Source organism: Engraulis encrasicolus, chromosome 22 (assembly GCF_034702125.1).
Source record: "Engraulis encrasicolus isolate BLACKSEA-1 chromosome 22, IST_EnEncr_1.0, whole genome shotgun sequence".
Lineage (NCBI taxonomy): Eukaryota > Metazoa > Chordata > Actinopteri > Clupeiformes > Engraulidae > Engraulis > Engraulis encrasicolus.
In genome coordinates, this window is record NC_085878.1 from 52,006,857 (window position 1) to 52,019,652 (window position 12,796).

General features: G+C 42.0%; 2 protein-coding genes across 5 annotated transcripts in view; both read right to left on the reverse strand.

Annotated features, from left to right (window-relative positions):
• arhgef37 (Rho guanine nucleotide exchange factor (GEF) 37) overlaps positions 1-3,799 on the reverse strand; it is an 89,433-nt gene extending 85,634 nt beyond the window's left edge. For 2 of the 4 annotated variants that reach the window (XM_063188729.1, XM_063188723.1), the window contains exon 1: positions 1,993-2,075. The gene's annotated coding sequence lies outside the window, so the exon portion shown is untranslated. The other 2 variants (XM_063188726.1, XM_063188724.1) reach the window with 2 other exon arrangements.
• A 6,910-nt stretch (positions 3,800-10,709) lies between these two features.
• LOC134438616 (uncharacterized) lies at positions 10,710-12,447 on the reverse strand. The gene is made up of 2 exons (XM_063188224.1): positions 11,242-12,447; positions 10,710-10,748 (listed from the first exon to the last, which is right to left on the reverse strand). The coding sequence occupies exon 1, from the start codon at positions 12,431-12,433 to the stop codon at positions 11,465-11,467; it is 969 nt and encodes a 322-aa protein (XP_063044294.1). The 5' UTR covers positions 12,434-12,447; the 3' UTR covers positions 10,710-10,748; positions 11,242-11,464.
• Between the last annotated feature and the right edge of the window lie 349 nt (positions 12,448-12,796).

Below are 12,796 nucleotides of genomic sequence, written 5' to 3' on the forward strand. Positions count from 1 at the left end.
AGCCTGGTGACGGGGTCAGCCCTATGTTCCCACGGCCCATTGGTCCCACAGCCCATTGGTCCCACATCACTAAGACTTTTTAATTCATTTTTAGGCCCATTGGTCCCACAGCCCATGGGTCTCACATCACAAAGACTTTTATGTTGTTTCAAAATTAGGCCTAATGGTCCCACAGCCAATTGGTCCCACAGCCCATTGGTCCCACATCACTAAGACTTTTTAATTCATTTTTAGGCCCATTGGTCCCACAGCCCATGGGTCTCACATCACAAAGACTTTTAACATTATTCTTTAGGTCCATTGGTCCCACAGCATATTCCTGCTGCTTTGTGTTCCCACATTTCTAAGAAATGATTCACATTTAGTCCCGGGAATGTTCCTCAACTACTTTAAGAACACATATATCCTATAAATATATTTTATTTTATGGCAGCTTACCAGCGGGGCATGAATGACACTGTTCAAGTGCGCCACCCCTGACTGTGATGATATTTTATGGGCCACTTTCTATTGTGTAAAGCCAATTTGAGTAGCCATGAAGGACATGGTTATTGTTATTATTAGTAGTAGCAGAGCAGTTGTAGGTGCTTTTCTACTTTTGGAAATTAAGCTAAAACACTGAGCTGAGGAAATTATTTGAAAAAGGTTAGCATGTCATGGGTGAGCGGTTAGGGCGTCAGACTTGCATCCCAGAGGTTGCCGGTTCGACTCCCGACCCGCCAGGTTGGTGGGGGGAGTAATCAACCAGTGCTCTCCCCCATCCTCCTCCATGACTGAGGTACCCTGAGCATGGTACCGTCCCACCGCACTGCTCCCCATGGGGCGCCACTGAGGGCTGCCCCCTTGCACGGGTGAGGCATAAATGCAATTTCGTTGTGTGCCGTGTGCAGTGTTCACTTGTGTGCTGTGGAGTGCTGTGTCACAATGACAATGGGAGTTGGAGTTTCCCAATGGGCTTTCACTATGTGTAGGCCACACTGTAAAGGGTTAAATGTCTTTACACCTTTTTTGTTATTAGTTTACTCAGAAACATGGGAACATTGAGTTGTGGAACATAGTGCCTAGGCCTCAGGCCTAATCTGGGGGACCAATGGGCCTAAAAAATAATGTTAAAAGCATAGAGGTAGAAAATAACACTAGAGAGGACCCCGCCCCCCTTTGGGAACATAGGTACGCTCCCCTGGTGACAAGATGCGCCTCTGCCTGTAGGCCTACATTATTAAATGTATTTAGAAGAAGCATGTCGTTAGATAATCTTAAATTCTCAAGATTCTTGTTTTAGGTAGCATTTTAAGAATGTTGAGTAACCGTTTGAATTTGGATTTAAAAGTTGTCTTTCTTGAAAAGGCTCTGTGGGCCACATGAAATGGCTCAGGGCAGTGCATATGCCCCCGGGCCTGAGTTTGCCCACGTCTGATTTAACTATAGTAGGCCTATGTTTGTGTGGAATCAGCAGCGCACCTAAAATTCAATCAGGGAGTGTCAGGATAGAGCCACTACAATTTAATCTGAGCTGTCAGCTGACTCAGTCAGAGACAGAGACATTTGGGCGTAATAGAATCACCAGGCCAAGCTGACTAAAATATCACACAACAAATGGCTAGTCACCGCAGAGCTGGGGTAGTTCCTGGAATCAGATAGGCCTGTAGGCTATGCGTAGAGGGGTAGGCCTAGGGGGTAGGGGTAGAAGAACGCATGAAATGAGCCGCCAGGACTGATCTGAGCTTTCAAACAGAGGTAGGCCTAGCCTATGGATTAAATCATCGTAAATATCCGGCTTAGAAAAACAGGCCGCTTGAAAACAAAGCAATAGCCTGCCTATCCTCCACGCACACACGGATTGTCTGTTGCTGCAATCTATTTGACAGCCGTATGCATGTGTCAATAATGTCCATAACATTTCACCCCGATGACGGAACAGAAATGACATGGTCTCCGAGAACAGCCAGCAGCTTCGCAGCTACCAGCTGACCACCACAACCACTAACTCACGTGGGCACGGCTTGGGTCTTCACTGCGTGGTCGCATGGTGCAAGCTTAGTGGTGTGGCATAGCAAGCCAACTGTTCGAACTGTTGCGGCCACAGACCTGTATTAACCTAGACTGGCAATGGGCGGTTCTAGCCAGTGGCAGCTTTTCGGATTGACTGGGCGCAGCCATCTTTGCCTTTTTCGCGCCCTGTGGGCGCCTCCCACAGACGTAGCCCCGCCTAGTGGAGACTATCGCAGCTGTGACCCATAGGAATGCATACGATTTCAAACGGTGATTACAACGCTATCAAAGTGGGTTTCAATCATTTTATGTAAGATTTTGACAAGTCATAACGTCTAAATTCTCACTCCACTAATGAAATAACCCTCACTACCTCCAAACGTTTTATTAGAGAGCCTGAAGCTGAGCGGTCTTGCCAGATCGGGCGGTTTCCCGCCCAATCGGGGCCGTTGAGGAAAGCGGTCTGTGGGTAAAAATGGACGAAAATAATCAGTATCATCTGGCAACCCTGAAGCCGACTGTTTTCGTTGCCGCTTATGCAGGTTTGTGGATATTTGTGACACTGAATCGGCCATGCTTACGTGTGTAAAGCTTATTTTATGTACTTAACTCAGATGTAATGACAACTGTGTATATAGGTATGTATATTTCTTAAATAAGCCGTACGTTTTTCAGTGAAGCTACCGGTAACTGTGCTATTATTAATACCCCCCCCCCCCCCCCCAAGGACGCTGAAGGTAACCTAGCAACAACACGGCACAGTATAAGGAGCCACTTGAGAGCGAGACTTTTCTAGAACATTAATTTATACTAGAGCTATTGTTCTAAAGACGTTACACATGGCCTGACCCAACTTAACTAGTGAACCAGTGTTGCAAAAAAAATATTTTTTAAAAACCCCATCGGTGCATGACGTCATTACGTAATTACGGGAGTCTCCACCAAGATGGCAGACTACGATTCTGAGGCTCTGAGAAATCCGAAAATTTCGAGGGGCATTGCCAGTCTAGGTTAATACAGGTCTGTGGTTGCGGCTTCTTCAGCATTCACGACGTCTGGACTTAACGATTAGATAAGTGCAGATTCAGTTTTTATCCTTTGAGTAACGAACTAAGGTATCAACCCAAAACGAAAGAAACCCACTGAGTTCCAGGAAGGCTGTCAACAGTCGATGTGGTGTCGCCAGAACATGGTCCGAAATAATGTAGTTCTAGCCTCTCATGTTGGCTGTCAAGGCAGCCAGCCCCCACGTTATGCCATCTCACACGTCCTGCAGGCAGCTTACCTGTAAAACCAGTTGTAAACGCCGATAGCACGATCAAGTCACGCATATTTTTTTGTCAATTGACTTTTGGGAAACCAATGCCATGGCAGGCCACGATTTCCGACAAATGCTTCTGCAGTAGTACTGAAGTATCGGTAACCCACTAGCAGTCAATAGAAAAACCACCAGGATCCACAGGGGGAAAAACGGAAGATAGGCTACCTTTCACCATCAGTAGGCCTAATTACAAGCTAGCGTATTACATACAGATTTCTTGGTTAGTGTTTACTGACGACAGAGAGAAGGTGTGGGCGGTGGAAGAAAGAAATAGGCTCTGTCTGAGTCTGGAAACATACTCCCCTCCCTACTGTTGATATTACTCGCTTGACTCTGGCTGGTGCTGCTGCCCGGTGGTCAGTCAGATGAGCCCTGACCAAGGTAAAACACCGCCATCTGATGGCTGGTTGATGAAGTCTCAGGAGGAAGACTCAATTTCGGAATGTTCTGTCTTTTTCACTTGGTTTGGCAGTTTGGCACATTTCTCACATCAGAATCAACATTCTTAAAAGCTCTGTTCCAATTGTCACATCATTATGTGAATTGCAAATGGTTTGGTTTATCCATGCAATAGTGTACAATGCACACAACAATTTTGTACAGTTTCCACTTGAAGAGCTCTTTTCCAAAATGAGATATATCCATTTTATAGAATGTTGGGAAATTGACATTTTAGTATTCGGCATTCCATTGAATTGCATTACAAAATGTATTTTATAGAGGTTTAAAAAGCATGTTCTCAAAACATTTGAGCGGCAAGAATTCACACATAGATGATAGGACTAGGCTACTTATCAGTCAATTCCAATATTAAAATGCAAAATGTCAAAAACGGTGGATATATAACGTTTTGGAAAATAGCTCTTCACTTACATTCAATTGCTTTTGTCATGAAATCAAAATGCTTTCTCAGGGGAAAAATACTATAGTTTATTATAGTATTTGGGTAGTTGACGTTTAAGGGCGTAACGCAAAAAAAAAAAAAAAAGTTTTTCAAATTCCTGAAAAAAATGATGGATAAAAATTGGAAAAAAATAGAAACAAATAAAGCACTTAGTGGTCTGTGGAATTTCACCTTATTTTTGGGAAAATGTGTCCTGCATCAACACATTGCATAGGCATGTCACACCGCAGGAAAATGGAGTCACACCACAGGGAATTCACTGCATTTTGGCCATTTTAATCCTTTTGTATACATGACTGACATCTGAGCTCATGCTAACTTGATAATGATATTGTGTTTAATCTTAATATGTGTTTTCATTTATATATATATATATAAAAAACCTTTTTTTCCACCTATAAGAGCAGTCACACCACAGGACACCTTAAAATGAACCTAAGCATTGCGTGACAGAAAGATTGCAATATGAAGACATATTAAGAGGTTAATAGTCACCTTGAACTTCTACAGCACTCTCCAATAAATGAGGTACTGACTGGTTAGGAGCCAGTCTTTAAGACCCTCGTAGTTGGCCTTGCAGCTGCCCATTCACAAACATTGACATACATGTCACCCCACAGGACGCGTGTTACGAAATTGAACTTGTAGTTAATATTACTGTCTTGAGTTTTTTCACATTCACATATCTTAATATAAAGTTAATATTTATGCAATCATGCCAAATGCTTCATACATTATTCAAAATGTTGTTGGTTAATTTATATATATATATATTATATTCCAGGTTTCATTAATGTTACAGTCACACCGCAGGATATTTGGAGTTTATATTTGACATATAAACCTTTACATAAATATTAACAAAAATGTTTCTTCTCATCTAAGACTAATATGAAACATAATGTACCACATCTTCTTTCATTGACATGTGTTTTTTTAAAGGAAAAATAACAGTTTTGTAGGTTTTTAACCAATGTTACGAAAAAACAAGGCGTCACGTCTTCCACCCATTTACTTCAGTATATTATAGGGTGGATTGCCCTAATGTGGGCCATTTTTTGGTTTTCGGACTTCTGAAGACTATTACAATGTCAAGACAACACATTAAATCCACATCCAATACATTTTTGGAATCCTCCAGGGGTGCCCTCATAAAATCAAGAGAAAAAATGCAGATATTTTTTTCATAAAAGAAATTATACAGACATTAGTGCTCTTAGTGCCCAAGCATCTCAGAGTATGAGCGACTTCCTAATGTGGGACAGTCATTGTCCTAAAGTGGGACAGTGAAATGTAATGTTAAATGTAATGCAAGACACTGTAAAGTCAATGTTAAATGTTTTAAACCATGGTGTACCTTCACAAATAATGGTAAACAACTAAACAAGTAGCATCATTCTCTCAAAACTATTTATTTTTGACATCAGCCATCGTTGCATTGAATACTGTGCAATTCATCAACAAAATGGGATTACAAGTTATAATTAATACATTTTAACGTAGTCTTTTAACCCTATTCAGACTGGGCTTTTTTGGCATTCCTGGGCCTGGGGGGGGGGCTCTTTTGACCCCCCCCTCTCATAACTCATGAACGGAATACAGTATGACTACGAAACTTGGGGGAGATGATCTACAAATGTTATGAAAAGTCACAAAGTTTCGTACTCATAGCTTAAGTCATTAAGGAGTTATACGACATCAAAGTTGGTGTGGGCACTTTTCGCCCCCCCCCCATGTTGTGTTTGCACGCGCGTGCGCGTGCGTGTGTTATATTGAGACATCCCCCTTACACACACACACACACACACACACACACACACACACACACACACACACACACACACACATACACACATGTGCACACACACAGCCCACACAAAACCTTACAGATATCCCTTGCCCTCAACTTTAATCCTTTCAAATATCACTTGACCTTAAATATATGCATTGCAACTATAATACAGTTTAATTTTCACCATGTAAATTACCACTGTTATTGCATAAACCAGTGTCCCACATTAGGCAAATCATGCCGTCCCACATAAATTCACTTTTAATACTTCCTAAAGTGATACAATTAGAGATTATGTTGTCTATGTATTACAGCTGGTATGAGAATACAACAACTCCCAAATTTATTTCAGTAGTTTTTTGCCAACATTAGAAAATATCATCAATATTGACATTTGTGGTATTCGGGTCCAACCAATCCAAAGAGATTTGTTGCAGGATAAAGACCAAATGTCAACTAAATTAGTTTTTCAGTGCATAAAATGAATGTTTAAATATGTTGACTTGATGTTTTTCAATAGTGTGGTAAATATACGAAATAACAATTCTGTCAGAGTCACAGCTATTCCGCCAAATATAGGAAATGAACACCTCAATGAACATGAAAAAGTCACACTATTCATCTGAATCCACTATGCTATGAACTTGGAGAATTATCTCATTGCCACATCAACTTTATGGAAAGTGTAACACCAGTGGATTTTTTGAATTTTGATACGTTTTTTGGACAAAATAATGTGCAAAAAGTTATTTTGCAAAAAATGTGCAAGAATTATAATGATATAATTGCAGAAACGGATTCCCTGACCATGAAAACATATAAGTAGACACCAGGAATACATCTGTACTCCTTTCACAACAGGAGATATGACACATTGTAGTATGGGACTGTCCGGCGGCCATCTTGGATTTGTAATATGAAAAAGCTAGCACATTTTTTGTAAGGCAAGAAATATATTTTCCTCACCATGAATCACCAAAGGGCAACCAACAGCTTTTCAGAAATGCATACAACTGTAAACATAAAAATTGTTGGATGACCCAGAACTGATATTGTTGCTATTATCTGGTAAAAGTTGACTTAAGAGATTATTCCCCCCATGACATGTGGTGGCTCAAACCCCTGGGTCGGGTGTCACTGACCCTACAAGACAAAGGACACTTGGCCACCTCTCCTTACAGTATAAAAGCCTATGATAAAGAGCCCCTCTTTGAGTTCTTTCTCCCATGCACAAGACAGCTATAAACTCCTAAATACCCAACGACGGTGCTATTTAGGATCAGGAACACTTCCGCTCTGGACTGTAGAAAATATTTCATTTCATTCTATCTCCAATACCGCAATTATTAGAGCCCCAGTCGAAGGATCTCTCTAGGTCCAATGTAATTATGTGATTGCACTTAATTACTATCACTGTTATAAAAATGATTAGTCTACCAATCTCTGTTACGTCTGGGTTCAGCTAGTTAAGGGTTCATTTCGTTGGTGCTCCTCAGCGCGCAACTTTTGTTTCTTTGAGGGCCCAGACCTGGGCTACGATTCTCGAAACCTTCGTTGCTAACTAACTTAGCAACTAACGACTCAGGTGCGACAAAACTGTTTCTGGAACACTTCGTTCGGACTTACAAAGTCCCAATGTTAACAAGTAATGTAGTTAGTCGTTCGTCCGGTGCTGAAGCGAACAACTCAGGTGTTGCTGCAAAACGAAGTAGGGGCTGTTCGTCAGTACTACTGTCGGATTTGGAACGAATAGCATGGTTAGCTAGTTCACCTTTGTTTTGGGAAGCATGTCACTCTTGCTCGTGGTTTGGGGCGGGTTCAGGCAGAGTTCAAGCAACATCGATCGATTACTGCCAACAAGTGCACAAGCCTCTGACCCATACTACACCAAATGTATAGTCATGTTATGAACAGGGCTGAAAAAAAAAACATCAACACAATGTTCAAATAGGGAAAAAGATATAGTAGGAAATTCTATGTTCCACTATAGTGCTTCACGAGCTCTGATCAATCAAAGCTGCGCCAAAAAAAAGAACCCTGTTTGATTACCATCGGGATTTGAACCCACACCAAAAGCAGCATCTCGCATGAATGCAGAGTATTTAATCGCTTACCTAACATATCTCCACACATAACAAAACTTTCTTGTGCTTCATTACTTCGTGGGGCACTTTTACATCAATATTTGGAAGCCACAACATTTATAGTCGCTTATGGACTTTAAATTAAGCAAAACTTTCATGTGAAAATCAACAGGAAGTGCCGCCATGTTTTTCTCACTGGCAAAGAGCACGGTCTCTTGGCGCCATCATGTGGTCAACGAGCATGCGTGGAACGACTGGATTTATTGTAATTCCGAATAAAAGGTTACATGACAGAGGAACGTGTTTAATCGGATTTAAAAGAGGAATAAACCACCCACTTTAATCTGACTTAAGTTTAAATCAGAATAAACTTAAATCCTGTTCGGTAAGTGTTTACATGATATTTTTAGAGTGGAATTAAGATTTAAAGTGAGTTAAATCGGACTTAAGTGTCTCATGTAAACGCATAGAGTCTCCGTTCTTGAATAAAAGCAAATACATTTAGTTTCAAGCAAACCACACCACATACTTGATGTTGGATGGCAGCAGATGTTAAAATGGCATGAGTGGCGTTATGGCAACTAAAACTCCATTGAAAATGAATAAATAAACACCAATTACTACTAAGACTGCAATACCACATTACTTGGTTTGCATATAAAAGCACCACAATTTCAAATTATATACAATATATACAACAACAACATAACATAAGGACTCCCTACTTGGTTTGTATATAGAAGCTCCACAATTTCATATTATATAGACTACAATATACAACAACATACAACAACACATAGCATAATAGAACTCCCTACACTGACTGCCCCCTTATCCACGTCTTCAAAGCACGTTTAAACCCATCTAAGTTACTGATTGTCTTTACATTACTTGGTAATCTGTTCCACATACTTGATGCAACAGATAAAAATGTTTATACCAAGAACAATTACGCACACACACAGAGGGTGGATAAACAGTTGCAGCACAGGAATAGGCACCTGCGCTTAATGTATCTTATTGAGGGAATCGAAATCTTGTCACACTGAAAATGCCTTTGCGCTTACCATTCATCGCCCATTGCTCTTCAGTCATTGATGGCGATAGTGATGTGTAGACCGACATTTGGTTAATGCATTTAATGGGGTGGATTTTGGGGATATGATTGTGTTAACAGGTCTTTGCCGACGTTGAAGGACTTTGAATGTGCCATGTTTACAGACATTAACGGCCCCTTCCATAGGACTACATCCAGGACCGCTGGAAGCTTTGGCTGGGCCCGGGACAAAAATCTCTGATTGGGCCCCCCTTCCACCGACACCGACCACCAGCCCCCCCCCCCCCAAAAAAAAAAAACCTAAACAATTTTACCATTCTGAAAATATAACATTGTTCTATCCATGCAGTCCAGCCCACATTTTTTTAAAAGAAACTAAATAGATGTGATTCTCATTCCTATTAATAACAGAAGTGTAGGCTGAGTGTAATTTGGCAATTTGAAGGCTTGCACATCAAAACTATGACTGAGAAGGAGTCACCTTTTGCTAAACTGACCTCAAGTGACGTGACAGAGAGCAAGTGAACAGGAACACACAGAGTGTGCTGCTGTGCTCCCTCCCTCATCAAAGCCTCTCACAGCAGGAGTAGGCCTCCTAACACAGGAATGTGTCAATTTACAGAAAACTATGCACAACGAATCTACACTGTATTTCTCCTCACAAAGTTAACAGGTTGATAATTTGTTAGCATCTGTGCTAAGCGGAGATTTAGCAATAGCGTTGCATAGCGCTGTTTAAAAAGTTGGTTGTCCTTCTCCTGGCAAACGTGCGCCCGAGGCATTATCCCACACAACCAGAGATTATAATAGGCTACTCCTAGAATCTCTGGTATGATTGTGTGGGCTCATATGCATTTTATTCTTAACTGACAGTCAGATTTGAAGCACAATGTTATTAAGCTGTTCTGGTTAGGAAATAATACAATGTCCGTTTTCTATTGTGTTCATCCGTGTGCGCGTCCCTGCCTGAAACATTTGATTTGGAAACATATTTGCGGAGTAGGCCTAGGCTAATGCGCATATTCATAGATTCTATTAGATATAGGCATAAGCAACACAGTGTAATTAAGCCGTTGTGGTAATGAAATTATTCAGTGCCCCCTCTCGGTCTGATTGATCTCCGTGTGTCTTGCACACGGCCTCCGGTGTCAGTGTTAGGCTAGGCCTACTTGGCGACGGGACTGGAAAAAGTTGGCCGTGTCTTACCTGGATCTGCTGCACAGTTGCTTTTACTGGTAGGTAGGCCTACCTGCTGCATCACCCGAGTCTTTTCTGAAATGTATGTAGAGAACCCCTCAGGCTTTTGGCTTCTTCATCTCTTTTTCGCCTTTCTTTCCTTTTCAGCGCTCCTGACTTGTACATGTTGTTGTCTAATCGGCTCGCGCACTGACCACTTATCGAATGATGTGGTCTTTTTTTCTAGAAAGACCAAACCATTTTGGAATAGGGGTGATAGGGGGTTATTGACATATATTCTGTCCTGGCCCTTTGGAGTATTGTGTGGCGATGACAGATAGCTAACAAATCAAGATCCAAGGCGTGATTCCAGTTTGAGGGCTTTTTTAATGTATCCTCTTGAATCTTACAATTTTGTAAAACTGAAAAACATCAAATAAACAAGATACAAATATCAGGCTGATTCTCCATAAGAAATAAAATGCAACACTTAGGCTGCACTCTAAATTTGTTTTACATGAGCTAACTAAATTATTATCTTTCTCCAAAACAGGAGGTAGGCAACAGTATCTCTTCACATAGGATATCACCAGGTAAGATAAAAAGGTAAGTATGGCGAACTTTAATATTTAACATATTTAGGATTTACAAGAGGCATAACACAGGTAAGTAAGTATGCAAGTATGAAAACTAGGAAAGTTACACACGAAGTACAAGATATGTCATAACACAAACGAAGCTTTCAATGGGCTGAATAACGTGTGAATTAGCTGAATAGCATGGCTGAACGATAGGTGCTTAGCATAAATCACACCCTAAATAACGATCTCTGTAGAAAAGTGATCTATCGTTTTTACCACCGCAGTTAACATTCTAGTGACATGAAACAACTTTACAGAAATTTCTACTACTTACTAATGGTTCCACTCCTAGGTTTTCACAACTGAAATTCAGGCGGAGCTCATTTGAATACAGCCTTCCACAGCTTTCAAGTTTCGTAAAAGGAAGAGCCTCGAGTGACAGGAAGTGATAGAAATTATTGAAGCAGTACCTAACAGTAACACAAGGGGGCACCTAATCCCACCCAATAACAAACAGGACAGCACACTCCCCGCTTGGTATACTTGTATACCACTATTTACTCTTTCTTTAGAGTCATCAGTAAAACAACATCAGAAATGGGTCTAAGATACTCCTTAACTACCCCTTGGCTAAGAGTCTTGACTATGACCTTACGAACTTTGGTGTCTGCACTAGGAATTGCCTTAACTACCCGCCCAAGAGGCCACATGTTACGCTTTGCCTGACTGTCCTTTATCAAAACAATGTCACCTTCCTGGAGGTTGGGCTTCTCTGCAGTCCACTTCCTCCGTGGTTGAAGTGTCGCCAGGTACTCCGACCGCCACCTCTTCCAGAAGGAGTCCGCCAAGCTCTGGACCTGGCGCCACTGGACCTTGCTGAGATGATCCAGCTCGAAGTCTCCCAGGGGTGCCGGACTGGCGCTCGCCTTCTGGGTGAGCAGAGTGGCAGGTGAGAGGATTTCTGGTACCTCTGCATCGTTGGAGACAGGGAGTAGGGGGCGTGCATTCATGATAGCCATAACTTCGGCCATCAAGGTTGTCAGGACTTCATGAGAAAGTCTTGTAGCACCATCCTTTGCAAAGAGTCCATCCAGTATGCGTCTTGCTACTCCTATCAGTCTCTCCCAAGCTCCACCCATGTGTGAGGAATGGGGAGCATTGAAAGTCCATGTGCATCCCTGCTCTTGCAGGTAGCTCTTGACCTCAGGGTCATCCGTATTGATTTGAAGCTCATGGCATGCACCAATGAAGTTAGTGCCTCTATCTGACCTTAAGTGTTTGACAGGTCCACGGATGGCTAGAAAGCGTCTCATGGCATTGATGAAACTTGAGGTTGACATGGATTCAATCACTTCAAGGTGTACAGCTCTCGTACTAAGGCAAGCAAAAATGACTGCCCACCTCTTGCTCTCAGCGGCTCCCCCTCGAGTGCGCCTAGTGGTTACTGTCCATGGGCCAAAGGCATCGAGCCCTACATGAGTAAAGGGCGGATCCATTGCCAGTCTATCAGCAGGCAGATCTGACATCTTCTGAACTTCAATCTTTCCTCTCAACTTTTTACAAGTGACACATTTGAAAATGATGCTGGAGATGAGATTTTTGCCTTTGACTATCCAAATGCCAGCAGTACGTAGTGCGCCCTCTGTGAAGTGGCGACCTTGGTGGGCCACGTTGTCATGGTAGTGTCGGACCAGGAGAGTGGCCACATGATGGTCGGCTGGTAGGATGAGTGGGTGTTTCTCTCCGTCTGCTAAGTCCGCTCTGCTTATCCGACCTCCGACTCTGATCAGTCCATTTTTGTCGATGAAGGGATCGAGCCTTGCAAGGGGACTTTGACAGTGCACCGTGGAACCCTGAGTCAAGCATTTTAGCTCGTCCTTGTAAACATC